The 17500-nt window shown below is 36.3% G+C and overlaps 1 protein-coding gene across 1 annotated transcript in view; it reads left to right on the forward strand.

Annotated features, from left to right (window-relative positions):
- Positions 1 to 1315: 1315 nt before the first annotated feature.
- The window catches only part of LOC136826329 (prolow-density lipoprotein receptor-related protein 1-like), a 35242-nt gene continuing 19057 nt past the window's right edge, over positions 1316 to 17500 (forward strand). The window contains 19 exon segments of the mRNA XM_067083580.1: positions 1316 to 1446; positions 3600 to 3700; positions 3871 to 4018; positions 4364 to 4470; positions 4781 to 4906; positions 5308 to 5584; positions 5992 to 6116; positions 6435 to 6576; positions 6982 to 7144; positions 7595 to 7735; positions 8064 to 8092; positions 8095 to 8281; positions 8500 to 8704; positions 8856 to 9008; positions 9137 to 9317; positions 9481 to 9776; positions 9900 to 10088; positions 10462 to 10489; positions 10994 to 11034. Coding sequence (XP_066939681.1) covers positions 1365 to 1446; positions 3600 to 3700; positions 3871 to 4018; positions 4364 to 4470; positions 4781 to 4906; positions 5308 to 5584; positions 5992 to 6116; positions 6435 to 6576; positions 6982 to 7144; positions 7595 to 7735; positions 8064 to 8092; positions 8095 to 8281; positions 8500 to 8704; positions 8856 to 9008; positions 9137 to 9317; positions 9481 to 9776; positions 9900 to 10088; positions 10462 to 10489; positions 10994 to 11034 — 2721 coding nt within the window. The 5' untranslated portion in view covers positions 1316 to 1364.

Raw genomic sequence — 17500 nt, forward strand, 5'->3', positions numbered from 1 at the left:
TATATATATAGATATAATATATATATATATATATATATATATATATATATATATATATATATATATATATATATATATAAATATAATTTATATATTATAGTGCAGGAACTAAAACTGAACAAATTGTGACACATTTCTTCAAAGAAATGGAACACAAAAGAGATATTAAGAAGAAAAGGATAATAAAAAAATACGCAATATATTTTATACACAAATATACTTTAACTATTGTAATGTCGATGATACATCATGATGGACGACAGACAACTTTAAGGAAAAGGTTATAGAGTCTGAAGTTGAAAACATATGTTGGTTACACCACATAGAGCATCATCGTCATCATCATCATCATTATCATAATTATACTGATTAATGATGTGTATATACTTAATTGAGGAAGCGTTAGCTTCCGCACAATTATTACAAGAAAAAGACGAAAAGAGAAAGACATCAAAAGTAAAAATAACGCTTATGTGTATATAAATACATACATATACATTATATATATATATATATATATATATATATATATATATATATATATATATATATATATATATATATATATATGAAACTATTGATCCGAAGACATTCCCGTGACATATCTCTCTTTCAAATCATTAAACTTTCACGTAGCTCAGTTAAATGTCTGACGGTCTATCGAGTGCCAGTTGCATCAGACTAGGAATATTCAGAGTAATGAAAACCCGTGTAAAAATAACGCCAAGTTAATTCCAATTTACCCTGCGTGTTCATTAGAAACGTAAGATGTAAGACTTCAAGATGCTGATGCAACGTTGGAGGAGTTCTGCTCTCTGGCAACCGTTAGCCAATAAAAAAATCTTGTATGTTGGCAGCCCTGACTAGGGGGAGGGGCCAGGTTAGGTCTATCGAAATAAATTAAAAATATAATACTTCCGTTAGTAATTTAAGGATTTTAGATTGAAGATAGTGACGCTATTCTTATTCCATATTAGCGTTCCCTTCATATGATTAACAGTATGTCCGTAGTGGTCTTAGGCCGAACCGTTATTGACCGATTCAGGTTCAATGTCCTTTCAAATAACACGACAAATTCATACTTTATCTGCACAATGAAAATCAAGGAATCTTCCTTAGAATATACCTATTAAACGCAAACACACTGGCATATTAATTTCATATTTTATTACTATGTAATAGTGAACGGCATTCCCGATACGAACGTACGAACCGCAATAAAAACATCGTACATCAGTGAACCTTTTTCTCTCGTCTCGGAAGGCGAGGATCGAGTATAAAAGCCGACGATCCGACAGGAAAGTCATCATTAGGGACCAAACCAGCAGAGTAGAAGTACCGAATTTTATAGTGCAGTCTGTCACATGAGCATGACAGCGAAAGGAAAAATGAAAGCAGCTCTGGTGATTTTCTTTGCCTTCGTGGCCGTGGGCAACTGTGCTTTCGGTAAGTTGATTTGCATTCCGTTTTTCGAAATGCAAATTCAGGGAATAATTGATGATTATTCCTTGAATTTGTTTAAGTTCGGGGATTTTATAATTCAGGTGCGTTCCCGGTGTTACCTGAGAATTTGAATATTCACGTAATGGCACATTACATATATCAAGTGAAAAATTGTAATATATTAAACCTATTAACTTGATATCAGGAAACAGTTTCGAAATATTAAACAAATGGACAACTGTCTTGACAAAGTTCGTGAAATATCGCAGTGCATCAAATTACTCCGCGTGAAATTCCAAATGAAAACGAGTCAGGTGCAGTGTACGATTTCACTTGATATTTTTAGACATATTTTACCATGTTCACAGATTTTTTTTTAGTCGGGTTAAATAATTTATACATAGATGGGGAACTGTTTAAACAGCTCTTTCCTACTTCATAAATACTTTGTTACCCAAGTGTAAAAATCTGTCAAAAAAAAAAATCGTGAGGATAATTTTCAGGTCTCTAGGACGGCAGATATTCTTATGACAATATTTATAAGAATCCGTTTTGGATAATGATTTCAAAGCTAATGATTCGCCATATACTACTGATACTAACACAACTAGTACAGCTACTACTACTATTAATATAAATAAAAAAATTTGTGATAATGCCACTTTTCATGAGATGAATAAGAAATAAAGGATGAAGAAATATGAATGCCAAGGCGAAGGTAAAAGTATCCCATAAGCTCAGCTGAATAATTCAGTAATCTTATGTACGCATTTCAACCCAAGACTTGACGGTAAATCGCCTAGCCTTACGTCGGTATTTATCACTGAGAATCTGAAGATGCTTTCGAAAGTGCGGCAAACTACCCTTAAGCTAATGTTGGTATTCATCTTTGAGAACCTGTCTTATGTTGGTATTCATCTTTGAGAAAGTTGTATCCATCTTTGAGAACCTGTCTTATGCAGAAGTCTTATGTTGGTATTCGTCTTTGAGAACCTGTCTGTTTTATTCATCTTTGAGAATGTGTCTAATGTTGGTAATCATCTTTGAGAATCTGTCTTATGTTGGTATTCATCTTTGAGAACCTGTCTTATGTTGGTATTCATCTTTGAGAACCTGTCTTATGTTGGTATCCATCTTTGAGAACCTGTCTTATGTTCTGTCTTTGAGATCCATCTTTTGAGAATACTCCATCTTTGAGAATCCACTTGAGCATTCATACTCCAGAGCAGTGTAAACAATCCTGAGGTATTCCAAATGATTGCAAAAGCAAATTTCGGAATTTATTCCACAGTACCAAATTCTCTAAATGATGGTGAGAAATTTAACCGGGTGAGGACATTAAAGAAGTGTTAATTTAATATGAGCAGCCGATACAGCAGTAGATAGTTAATGAAGTTTTAATAAACAATGATATTAATTAGTACCCTCCCTCAAGCTACGGGACAGGTTTCTATTTGAAGGATCTAATCAGTGTTCATTTGTAAGGATTAGTTTGCGAAAGCTTCTGAGTTTTTGTGTCCTTTCCATATCATCAGGAAGGCGTATTTCATATTATGTGGGACAATAAAAACGTTATACATTAATGCAGGGTAGAATTTATTCACTTGTCGACGAATCTTCCATTCATTAACTCAAGTTTTACATTTAATGCCATAGTTACTTATGAATAGTAACGTTCCTTCTATTCAAGTCACATAATACATCTAAACAAGTTTGGGTGACGTTCCTTTGACAGGTATCCTATTTGACTTGAACTAATTTTAAAGGGGCTTTTTAGTTTTCTGAAAAAAAAAAAAAACTATTGTGTCGGCTTTGTCTGTCCGTCCACGCTATTTCTGTCCGCCCTCAAATCTTAAAAACTACTGAGGCTAAAGGGCTGCAAATTGGTATGTTGATCATCCACCCTCCAATCATCAAACATACCAAATTGCAGCCCTCTAGCCTCAGTAGTTTTGAGGTGAATTAACAAGTACTTGTCTTTCTCATCATTTATCTTTTCTTGGATGCAACTGAAAGTTCATGAGCCTATTACTATCATGACTACGATATCATCATCGTCATCATTCATATTCACAGCACAGGTAATAATGATATCATTATAATTATAAAAATATTATTTAGCCTCTAAATGCAACCCTGGATTTCTGCCATTGCAGTGTGTCGCGACACGGAATGGAAATGCGACCGCACCAAATGCATCCCGAAGAAATGGATGTGTGACGGAGACCCAGACTGCTCCGACGGATCAGACGAACTGGTAAATATGCTCTTGACAGACACTTTTCCACTTTATTTACATTATATAGTTGTTATATATATATTACACCCAGCACAATATCTATGGAAATACACTCTTTAAGGATGAGCAAGTTAAACATTGTCTCGCGGAACTGGAAAGGAGTTAGAACGGCTCTCCTTTTTTTCCAGACTTCCAACTGCGCAGACTCCGAAAAGCCCGCCAAGAGAGAATGCAGAGCCACGGAGTTCAAATGCGACAACGGAAATTGCATCCCCAACCTGTGGAAATGCGACGGAACGGATGACTGCAGAGACAACTCTGATGAAGCAGAGTGCAGTAAGTGTTGTTAAGAAGTAGTTACAGTTGACAGTGATTATAGGCCTATCCATCTAACATTACAGGGGTGTTCTTAAGATTCCAGTTCTCCATTACAGTACTTAGGAATTTTGAAAGCATATAGGAGTCTCTTACATTGTTTCTGCTTTATAAAGCTAAAGGCAGTGAACGGTACCAACAATAGAAATGTCATTACTTCTGCCTTGTGTACTTAATAATATATGCTGTATATATATATACTTCCCATTCCTTCATCTAAACAAGCAAACATCTCTATTTAATCCAAAGCAATGTTTATCCTGTCAACATTCTTGCTTATCTAACAATTCCTAATTCAACTTTCAGGCGCAACCTGCTCTACAGGAGAATTCCAGTGCGAGACTTCAAAGCAATGTATCTCTGGCCGATGGAGATGTGATGGTACTAAAGACTGCAGAGACGGAAGCGATGAGGTAAAGTCTTTTAAAGTTATAGAAACAAAACAAAGCGAACAGTAGCAGTGATATAATAGTAATTTTGCAGGTACAATGCCTTACGTTCAAGATCTCGGTTCACTTATTCAGAAACAGCTCCATGAAAAAGTCATTTAGATATTTTCTATGAGAAACATTGAGATTGATTGATTGATTGATTTATGGCGACTAAAACTGGCGTCACAACATCTAGGTTACTGACCCCGGTAAACATTGAGAAGCATTTCCAAACGACGAATGATTCTCAGAAGGATATAATTATTGTGTTTACATAACTCGTTTATTCCAGGTGAACTGCACAATCACGACTACACCAGTAGCACCCCACATGTTCAGATGTGGTTCTGGGATTAGCATCCCAAAGAGATGGGTTTGCGATGGAGAGATTGACTGCACTGATGGTACAGATGAAGAGGTAATTGACTAACGTCAAGCCTATTTATTGCCTATATCTAAAATCGAGATATTCCGAAATCATATTTTTCATTAAAGATCATTTTTCAATTTTTTTAAGAACCTGTTGATTCATAGACTCAATCCTTTCAGAGACTATTAGCTAATGGGTTTATTATTCATAGGTAAAAAGAATAAATTTATTATTCATTGGTACAAAGAAAAAGTCTTAACGAAATGCTTGAAGCAAGACTAGGCCTACTTATGTCCACCATTATTTTTATTTATCTGGCTCACCTCAGCCTTAAATTTTGCTCATTCCAAAAGGTTGCAGACGCTTCTGTCACCTGTTTTGAATCAAGAACGCTTCCTTCACTTCAAAGGGCAACTAAAACCAATTCAAACGCTTCTTCTTTATAACAGCAATGCGACACCGAATCCCTCAAATCCAAGAACGCCACGGCAGCGCCTAGACCTAACATCTGCAGAGAGAACGAATTCCGCTGCGGTTCCTACTGCATCATGATGTCTTGGGTGTGTGATGGGACTAAAGATTGCATGAACGGCGAGGACGAGGAGAACTGTGAAACTTGTCCACCCAATAAGTTCCAGTGCGCGGATAAGAAGTTGTGTATCCCGATGTTCCAGAGATGCAACATGCACAAGAATTGTCAGGATGGATCGGATGAACTTGACTGTCGTAAGTGCCAAGTTTGTTTATGATTTAGACAGTAGAAGTGTATATACTCGTACAGTGCCAAAATTAGTCAAGAGCTGGTGATGTTTCAAAGTAATCATGTGTTTGCTCTCTCGTAATAATCATAAATGTGTTCAAATACCAACAAGTTACAGCAATCGTTCCATATTCTTTGGAAGCTTGAATTTCAAGTCAATGACACCTGTGGGCTTGTTTCCTTATGAATAGGGTTCATCTTCTGAATTAATAATAATAAAAAATAATACAGATTTCCTTACAGTATGAAGCAGTTATGTATTAGGGCTCTATCACTATAACTCTCTGGCTGATTCAGTATACTTTGACATGTAGACTAACCTAAATCTTTCTCGATTCAGATTCTAATTTAGTAACTTATTTAAATTTTGCAGCCACTCTTCCGCCAATCCCAGACGTTCTGACATGTAACCTGACAACACACTTCAAGTGCAGATCGGGAAAATGCATCGAACAGAAATATTTATGCGACGGGAAGAACAATTGTGGCGGATGGGATGTAAGTACACTTAAGATAAAATTGACCACAATAAATGTACAGTAACTATCTCGATTATAAGAGCTAATCTTGCAAATGGTCATGAAATGTCTCACATCCTTCAGATTGTCATTTCCAAAAACTTTCAGTTTTGAAAATGTTTGCATAGCCATTATATATAGGAATCCTTTAATGTAATACCAGGCACTTTAGATCATATCCAAACTTTAATCCATAGACTAAGTTATTGACTGAAAGCTGAAACTACAGATGAAACAGGAGTACCTATACTCAGTCATTTATATGTCCCTGTTCTAAACATTGCCATTCCTGCCTCAGGATGAGAGTGAAGAAGTCTGTGGGGTGAACGAGTGTGAGAGAAACAACGGAGGCTGTACCCAAAAATGCGTCGACACCAGAGATGGCCATTACTGTCAGTGTGACGGCGGCTACAGGCTCGTCGGGAAGTACACATGTGAAGGTTGGTTGACTTGCTGTTCTCTGAACTTTGAGCTTGATTTACTTCACAAAGAACAATAGCAAAGGGTCCATTCAAATACGTGAAAATGTGTCTGACACTGTTATTTTAGAAAACATACGTTTCTGGCTACACCAACCCCTAATAGGCCTACAAGATAACGTGGCTCTACAGACCCGACAAATAGAATATTTCAATGATCCCAAGCTAGATCTAAAGATCTAATTATTCACATTTATGAAATGCACATTTTCAACTTTCTTCAGCTAAGTCTTGCTTTAAACAGTCTGTTTTCAAAGAACCACTCACCCAGAATAGGTCTAAAAAACCTAATTATTCCCATTTATCAAATACAAATTTCCTTTAGTCCCTTGCTTTAAAAAGTGCATTTTTAAATCCCACTTACAGATATCAACGAATGCGAAGAAATCCCAGGTACGTGTTCACAAAAATGCGTGAACACCATCGGAGGATACCACTGTGCGTGCCTACCAGGTTACAAGAGAGACCCTGGTAACTACACAAGGTGCAAGGCAGCCGCTGGAGAAGCTTACCTGTTCTTCTCTCACAGGTAAGAAGACAATACAAATGGCTGTGTGATGATACAGCTTATTATGTTTTATGTACTTTGACATTAATATGATCCTTAGAATATGATAACAAGTGAATAGGTATTCCTCTACATCAGAAAACGTTAGTCATATAGATCAAATGCTTTCTATTTTCAGAAGTATTCCAGCTTTCTTTGTCAACAATACTGAAATCTAGTGTAATTTGGTGTGATTTCTTTTTAACTACGGATATAACTACATATGCCATTAAAAATAAACAGCTGGAGGCATTCAATATGACTTTTTCACCATTTCACTTTATGTCATTTCACGTAAAGATTCTTCTAATATCACTTTTTAGAAATTACAGAAAAATCACATCAAGATTTTTTATCTGGTTTGTGAAGGAATTACAAGACGCATTCAAAAACAAACCGTCACCAAAATATTAACTTGCCATTCTTTTTCAGATATGACATCCGAAGTCTCAGACTCAGAGACAGAGACATGACCTCAATTATAACCGATGCCCAGGGAGCCACCGCCCTAGACTATATGTTCACCAGCCACGAGATCGTCTGGTCTAACAACAAGGAAAATGAAATCGTGAGGTCAGTATCGCAGCCTTGATCAAGAGATCAAGTTCTTCGGTGGCATAAAATTGAAATGTAATCTTAGTGAAGAGATCAAGTTCTCTGTCAAAATTAGAAACACCAGAGACTGTAAGCTAAGTGAATGGATAGTTTTCTTTCAAAAGCACAGATCGAGTGTTGCAGTTTTAGTGGAGAAATTTAATATGCAATACTAAAGTATCAAGTAATTTAGGGCATTACTATCTTCCTTATTTAACAGACTACAATTTAGCCGCAAAGGACAAAGAAAATCCTTTACTTCAAGATAAAAAAGCACAATAACTGACAGTGAACATTGTCTTCACAGGGCTAACCTGACAACTCCAGAAATTCGTGAGTTCTTGTGAAAGGAGACAGAGTATCAGCGGATGGACTGGCGGTTGACTGGATTCATAACCACATTTACTACACAGACACAGGAAACTTCAAAATTCAGATGCTGTCTTGGGATGCAAAGTGGTCAAAAACTGTTGTCAGTGAAAAACTTGGCCAACCAAGAGCTATTGTTGTCAGTCCCTTTGATGGGTAAGAATTAGCAGCTGTTGTTGTTCTTCAATATATCTGCAACAATGGCAAAATCCTCTGAACTGCACAGATTAATTTTAATAGCATATTTCCTTCTTATTTTTAACTATGGTTATGAACCAGTAATAGAAGTTTCAACTTGAGCTTTCAAAGCAGTTACACAGATAATCAAATACTGGACATTTAATCCAAAATCTTTCATGTGGTATCTATTCCAGATACATTTTCTGGACTGACTGGGGAAATGATCCTAAGATCGAGCGAGCTGGACTGGACGGAGCTGAACGTACCCCTATCATCAGGGAGCCTCATGTTTTCTGGCCAAATGGAATAACCATTGACCACTCCAACAACCACATCTACTGGTGTGACGGTAAACTCAACACGATCAGCAGAGCTAGCCTTAACGGATCTCATGTTGAGGTGAGGTTTCATCCATTGGAATGACAATCTTAAGTACTTCTGAATGGTTTAAGACAAGAGCTATGTGCTCCTGTGAAGACTATATAACTATTAATTCATGAAAGGCAGTACTGTGCTGTGATGAATAATATTTTCTTATTTTTTCAAACAGGTGATCCTCTTTTCGCCCAGTTTTCTGCGACTTCCTTACTCAATCACTGTGTTTGAAGATAGACTGTACTGGACTGACTGGTCTCAGCTAGCACTTTACAGCGCTGATAAGTTCACAGGAGAAGACATCAAGAACATTTCTGCAGGGCACTTGGTAAATATACTCTTGAAGAATATGAATATGAAACATTATTCCTAAGAGTTTACATGTAATGGCTCCATAACCAGCAAAAGTCAAATTCTTCTGTGTTAACTGCAATAAAACACTTCTGTTTTTGACAGCTTGAATCGCCAAAGGTCGTCCATGTATTCCACGAATACCGACAACCTACCGGAGAAAATGTTTGTGAAGGACATCAGTGCAGTCACTTCTGCATCAGAACCATTGCTGGGGCTCCACTTTGCTCTTGCCCCGACGGCTTGGTTTTATCAACAAGGAATATGCTTATATGTGTTGAACTAGGTAAGATCAGGCATCTTCATGTCATGTATAGATATCAGCACTGGATGCAATAGCAACAATCTTAATACTGAATTTTAAGTCTTAGGGGACAAAGGTTTTGGAATTATGTCAAAGCAACACTTGCCTTACTTCATAAACTTGAACAGGATTTTGATTTCTACAGATTCAGAGGAGGCTGCTCCAGTGGATGTTATCCCAAGTAAAACTAGCGAAACCACTGCAAGAACCGTTGAGCAAATCACTAACTCTCCTCCTAAACAAGAACCCAAAGTGACCACAGTTTTACCTAAGAAAAAAATCAAGGTGCCTCAGAAAGAAGTTAAGGAAGACAAAAGCAACGAAGTGTACATCCCCACCAGAGCTGAGGAACGCAAAGCTCCTCTGAATGAAGAGCCCCATGCTGGAATGATCCTAGGTGTTGCTTTGGGTGCTACAGTTGTGATGGCAGTGTCGGTTTTGGTAAGTGCAAAGTCTACTTGGGATGGTATTTTACAAGACAGTGAATGGATACAATGTCTCTGAATAGCAAAAAGAAACAAATGAAAACTTGTACATTTTAATTATCACATCATGCTTCCACAGGGATTTGTTGCTTGGTGGAAATCCCGGCAGGGTGTTATTAAGCGCATCCGGTTCCATAATCCAGTCTACAAGAAAACTACTGATGAAGAAATGGATGGTGGTGGATTTGTCATTGGACAGGAGGATTTAATATACAATCCGAGTAACTTCCATTACACTGAAGAGCCAGAGTCGTGCATGAGAGATGATGTAAGTATTTGGCAAGGGTTCTGATAAAATAATTTCCTGCAGCCCCTTAATGCAAACGTTTTATACATCTGCGTCAACAAGTCTTGACAGTCAGAGTATTGTGGCCTGGCAACTTAACAGTTGTCAGTGTATCCTGTTTAATAGTAGGTTGCCAGGAAATAATACAGTAATGAAATCCTTAAGACTAGTTGTCAGCAACTATAGTGGGGACTGCTTTTATCTTTTAATGCAAAGGTCAAGGTACGGGGAAAACAGCAACGCCTTAGCCTACAGAAAACAATATAATTGCACATTGATATAAACTGATAATAATGAATCTGTTTATCAGTATCTGTTACTCTTTCCTAATAAATTTATTTTTCTACTCTTGCAGGACAATGCACCAATAATACCCAAGAAAGGTAACTTAGATGATTAAGTCCAATGCCTTTTTCCTCAGCATCCAATGACAACAAGGCTGGGCCTTGCAATAATATTCTGTAACATTCTAGGCATTTATGCAGTTCAGTGTTCTTGACATCAATGATATATTATAAATGTTCTCGTCTAAATCAAATTAGATTTTAAGTTATTTATTGCCAGCTTTGACGACAAAATGAGAGATGTAGATTACTTTTGTACTCTAAAATAACCATGACAGTTTGAAATCAGGGCATTTTCAGACAGGAATGCCATGAATAATTGGTCAGTGTTGAGCCTGAACTAGGCATCAACATTCAACATTTTTTTTTTTATAATCATCCATAACTTCCACAGCAGCAGCAAACCAATCTGGGGCATCAACCAGTACATGATGCCCGTTCCACTACCCATAACGTTGTATCTGTAAACATTTATACCGTCGTATGTTGTGCTACTTTCTGTCTGTGATATCTGTATAGTGTAAATAACGTTCATGCCATCAGAGAAGCTGAAACGGGTTCGACAACCTTCACAGTCGGGCGAAGTCTGAGGGAAGTCGTGAAGCCCCAGGGCATTCAGGCCTTCCGCAATTCATTCCTCACTCCATTTGCACAGTAATCATCGTCACTATTGCACTTGTACATTCCATTTTATATAAGCTGTATTTTACTCACGCGTGCTATATTTGTTACGTAGTTGTTAAGGTCTTGGCACAACTAAATGACATGTTATTCTGAATCCTATAGAGGATCTTCTCTACCTAATGTATACATCTATATTCTTGTATATTTTAATAGGAGGTGCATTATTTTTTCTAAACATGTAAGTGTTAACTTTTGACAATGTTAATTCTCTCTCTGACATTTTATATTAGACCATAAGAGATTGTAAAGTGATGTATTTAACCAGATCTGACTCAGAGACATCTTATTTATAGTTCGTCACACATGCCAGGGTCAAACTTTGGATCGTTCGTGAACTGACTAATGACTACACATCACAGATTAACTGAACAGCACAAATTTCCAGTGAACACGGCAAACCGATGACTGAACAACATTACGATCGCTTATTTCTCCAATTTTAATGTAGCAATTACTGACTGAACAACGCTGACTTCTGGTAGGACAACAGAAGCACATTCGCGTCCGCAAGACTTACGACAGAACAACGCAGTATCCTTAAATATCCTTTAGGAACGCCTTCTGTTGTGATTCTGAGGCTTCTATTAAGCACCACAGGACTGTAATTCCGCAGCTATTACATATCATAGGAGTACGACGCCATCCCATCGTTGAAGCTCACAGAGAAGAAAGATTCCGTTTACCACTGTGCCAGTAATGTTTACGTTTAGTCATACGTATTTTATACGGTATTTATTTCTCGTGCTATATATTTTTGTACAAAGACAGTCATTATATATATATATATATACGTGTTTGTGAATGCATCCAAAGTGTTCTGTCTGTTCTCCTGCCACGGTCTTCAAAAGACTCGTATTGGTAGGCTGTCCTGAAATGTAGGAAGTGCTATTTTCCAGAAGTTCCTAGTCCCATTCCGCTGTTGTAGAAATTAGGAATTTGGGACACAAAAGCTGAAAGCAGAAATATTTTGAATTCTCGTGTTTCAGCCAAAATGTATTTTTTCATGTTTGGAAGAACGTGAAGACGAATCCTCTCTCTTCCGAACCAAATTTCAGAATAACTGACTCAGTGCTCAAGCATTTTAGGTCTCAGGCTCAAAGCCAGTCTGTACATTTTTATATACATATATATAAATATATACTGTATCAATATTTTGTGTACCGTCTAATGCAATGACAAAACTTGTCCTCTGTAAAAGGAAAAATGATCTGTAAATAAAGCGTTGTAAAACATGCAACAATCTTTCATTTATCATTGTCAAGCTTTGAAAGTCAAGAAAATTTTAGTGAATATATTATTAGGTACAAAGATGGACTAATATTACTAAAGACTTCATAATACAAATATGAAAAGAAAGGGTTTGTAACTTACGACGTCTACAAAGAGTTCATGAAACTCAAATCACACTTTTATATGTAAAATACAAACCAATTTCAAAGGGCTATGTCCAAAGAGTTTGAAATGAAAAGAGGGTCTAGCATTGCCAGAGATTTCACAATCCCAAGAGTAAGCGGATGTCTTAATAAACAGCAAAGGAAACTGAAATCAGGCCTTCATGCATAATATAAACAAATTTCAGAAGACAACACTCCAGTTTCCATAAAGGTTTAAAATATAGAAAGAGCCCAGTCTAGGCTAAAAGACAACAAGTAAAAAATGCGCCGAAGTTTCTTCGGTGCAATCGAGTTTTTTTTGTACAGCGTATAATCAATGCCACCAAAAATAGATCTAGCTTTCGGTGGTCTCGGTATAATGCTGTATTAGCCGTGGTCCACTAAACTTTAACCACAGCAAAGTGGTGGCCTGTCTTATATCGTTGCCAGACGCGCACTATTATGGCTAAATTTAACCTTAAATAAAATAAAAACTACTGAGGCTAGAGGGCTGCAATTTGCTATGTTTGATGATTGGAGGGTGGATGATCAACATACCAATTTGCAGCCCTCTAGCCTCAGTAGTTTTTAAGATCTGAGGCCGGACAGAAAAAGTGCGGACGGACAGACAAAACCGGCACAATAGTTTTCTTTTACAGAAAACTAAAAATGAGAACAAAAGTGCAATAAGAAAGCCAAGTCAAACTAAATAAAATACGTATAAATAGGCTTCAACTGCAATTATAAGGGAACAAGTGCAATATATCTTAACATAAATATAACTAAATAATTTAGGTCAGAATGACTAAAACAATTAATGAAGCCTCGACCTATTCAATTGTACTCTTTCCGTTATTGTGAAGATTTCATGTCATTTCCATTACAACGAAAAATTAATAGAAGAGAATGTTTTAATCTATTCAGATTTACAGAACAAAGTATACGCACTTTACTTCGTGAAAGATAGATAAAATAAATCAAGTACGTATGTACTCAACGACCCAAATTTTCCAGGAAACGCGGAGTAATAGAGAGGCCTCGCCGTAAATAAAGGGTTGGCCAATGAACAACGCCCATGCGAAGAAACCGAGACTGGTTGATCACAACAAAACACGCTTGTTGATCACAAACGAAGACACCCGACTAAAGCGTAGCTCCCTACAGCGAGCAAATTGTAAACGACACAAAAACCATCAAATATATTTCTAAAGGAATGTCCTTCAACATTTAATCATTCTCTCTCTCTCTCTCTCTCTCTCTCTCTCTCTCTCTCTCTCTCTCTCTCTCTCTCCTCAACTACATTCAAGAGCAGTAACTTCTTCATCGACACAGATTACAAAAATAAAATTCAACGACTTCAAAGCATAAGAAAGGCCTTTATAAACACATTTGTAAAATAAAACAAGCCTATAAGTGAATTAAATCGTAACAATAAATATATGAGCTGAATATTTCTGGGTCAGAAAAAAATACAACACGAAAAGCATCCTGGAAAACTCTAAGCTGCTGGCGAGTCGAGTTTCAGTTGCTTCAGGCTGAAAGGTGGCTGGCTGGTACAGAATCATTACTACAGATTATGCTAGCTTATACCAGCACGGATCCTTGCTTATAAATTACTTGTAACTTTGGTAAAGTGTTAAAGGGTGTAAGAAGCTTGGTGCGGACCTCTTGACTCTACCCAACCAACAGAGAAGAGGGCGAGAAGGGTTTCATGGTTTGAATTTGTTCAAGAGATACTTGTAAACAGTCACAGGAGAAAGGATCACCTTTTTCCCATTTCATAGGAGGGATAATCATTATTAAAAACCAATACACTGCTATTTCTTTGCGAAGGTCAACAGGGCAGACAATTTGGTGATCTTTTAAACCACAGGTCACAAAAAAAAAAATACAAAATAAGATGGAAATAGACTGGAACATGCACTTCTGAAAGATGACAAGGAGAAACAATAATAATCTTTGGTAATGCATTTGATATGTTTTAAAGGAATAAACCCTTCTTAAATCGAAGGTGTGTTTAATAAAGACTAACACAAATATTTAAAATGTACTGAATTTTAAAAATCCTGTAATAATAAAGGTGGCCACATATAATAAATAAATAATCCCGATAATGGAAATGATTAAAAAAATATGGTGAATAAGCGAAGTACCTTGAGGTTGAAAATATACGAAATTCAGGCCCCCCAAAACTAACGGTAAGATGCCGGTAGTATAGAGAGGATCAAATTCTTAATCCCATAACGGAAACAAAACAATTTGGCTTTTGAAATTATTGAATTATTAAACTAAAATGTAGTGTTTTATAAAGATTGAAAAGTGAATCGTTTGGCAAAGCCTCCTCTTTGAAGTAAAAATTGTACGACTGCTCTTCAAAGTCGAGTAAATCAAAATATTCATTCAAGAAGGACAAGCTATTCATACATGAACCAGGCTGTTGATATTTTAACAAAATATGTTAATAGACAAATAAATTAAAATACGAATATATGAGATCATTTAACACATCACAGATATCGTGTAAGTAATGTTTAAGCGCTAATAAAGGAAAAATACATGAGGATTTGTATATAACGATGATTTAAGTATTAATTAAGGCTTATTTTCCGGGACGCAATTCCTGAGATGTATGTTAGTATTGCACCAGGCCCGGTTTTTTCTTGCCGTGCCACTAGGTTAGGTTAGGTAAGGTTAGATTAGCATCTTTCATGTAATGTAGGTGTGGGAAACATAATGAAATTATAGTTAGTTTTTTAAGATATGGGGTCCCGCTTTTTGTCAGGGAAAGGTCCCTGTACTCGGTTACATCTCGGGAAAATGCTTCCGAGACAGATCTAGAATCTTTGCAGCCTTAACGAATGCTTGGAAGCTATTCTGCTAACGTGACATTACACTAATTTCCATTCATTTCCATCAGCAGGTCCTGGTATAGTGGTTAGTGTTTTGGCATGCCACTCTCAGATGTCATGAGTTCGCACCTCCCCAAGGGCGACGAAAAAATCACTGGCTCTGTATCATGATCAGTCACTGCCCGCGGTGTGGGGTCTGTGGTGGGAGGTTGAAACCAACACATTCTTTGGAAGCTTGAATTTCAAGTCAGTGGCCCCGTGGGATTGTTCCATGTGAATAGGCTTCATCTACTGAATATAAAAGAAAAATCTTACATTAAATCATACAGATCTCTGCCTGTATCCTCAGCACTAGAATTTCTCAATAAAAGGACCTACGCCTATACAACTAACCTTAAGTTACATTTTAAGCAGAAACCAAGTTCCTTCAAAGGATTTTAGCGCCAACACTCCTAAGAAACACGAAAGGTCTTACACTAGGGAGGCTGTTGACACAAGTCGTGAGTCTATCCCTGAATTATTAAGACGTTTGACGTCTCATAAGCGAATCAAATGAACTTCTTTTTAAGACGATCAAAGCAACAATATATTGGGTCTCTCCCCTTCAGGAAGTAATCTATTAACCATTAAACTAGACTTGATAAACATGTTGGTTTTATATATAAAAAAGGAATATCAAACTACAAAAAATAAAGAATTTATTAACCATTAAACAAGTAGTGACTTGATAAACGTTTTATATAAAAAAAGGGAAAACAAAGACCCTACAACGATAAAATTGATTAATAAAAAATAAAATCTAGGAAAGCTGCTCTGGTTTCTTTTCTATGCTAACACTTTAATCATGAATTAAGCGAGCTACAGGTTCCTCAAAACAAAAAATAAAACTGCTATGTAAAATAGTCCTTTGCATCGACCACTTATAAAAGACAAAGTCTTACAACCAGTCTGTGCAATACTGGAGAATATGCAAGACTGACAGTTTTCGAGTATGTTTGCCTACTATGCATAAAATAATTGCTCTTTGCACATATCGGGAGCTTTCATAAACAATAAAAAAATTCTGTATCAAATGAAAAGAAAGGCAGTAAAATTTTTCGTAACGCCACCTTCAATAGGGGCAATGAAAATATTAAATAAAAATGATAACGCTAATACGCCAAGTGGAGTCATTATTTCTCTTCATTCATAAACAAAAAATATTCCATACGGAGCGGACATACAATCTAGCATCATTTCGTAACAGCATCTTCACTAATAATAATAATAATAATAATAATAATAATAATAATAATAATAATAATAATAATAATAATAATGAACTAAGTAATAACTGCTCTTCACTGGAATCTATACTTTCATAAAAATTGTAAAATATTCCACAGCAAATAACCATAAAATCTAGTAAGATTTCGAAACAGCATTTTCACTAATAATAATAATAATAATAATAATAATAATAATAATAATAATAATAATAATAATAATAATAATGAACTAAGTAATAACTGCTCTTCACTGGAATCTGTACTTTCATAAAAATTGCAAAAAATATTCCATACCAAATAACCATAAAATCTAGTAAGATTTCGAAACAGCATCTTCACTAATAATAATAATAATAATAATAATAATAATAATAATAATAATAATAATAATAATAATAATAATAATAAAATATACAAATTTAATAATAATAATAATAATAATAATAATAATAATAAAACCTACCAAGAGTAAAAATGACGAAACCACCGTAGGCTTGCAATCCGGCACACAAACCAATTCCAACGGGTTCCAACCCCATCTAACCTAAACGTGCAAATCATTGTACGGACTGACATCCAACAAAAAAGAGGTTTAGAGAACCCATCCATACTGGCTCGTACTGCAACAGGGGCATATCCCCATTCCCTGGTGATAAAGTCAGAGCCTTGAACGGTGTCAGCGAGACTTGTAAACTGAAACACCCACTCGAACTAGGGTACTACTTCGAGTCTTACGCCTTATAGCTTTGTACTTGAATGAATGTAAATAAGCCGGTTCCCCTGAAACGAGGATGTTTCCGGATTAGATCGGGTATTGTCACTTTTTTTTTTTCTTTTGCTGTTGAACTGAAAGTAAACTGCTGTAGAGTATAGCCT

The sequence above is a fragment of the Macrobrachium rosenbergii genome, chromosome 40, assembly GCF_040412425.1.
Source record: "Macrobrachium rosenbergii isolate ZJJX-2024 chromosome 40, ASM4041242v1, whole genome shotgun sequence".
NCBI lineage: Eukaryota > Metazoa > Arthropoda > Malacostraca > Decapoda > Palaemonidae > Macrobrachium > Macrobrachium rosenbergii.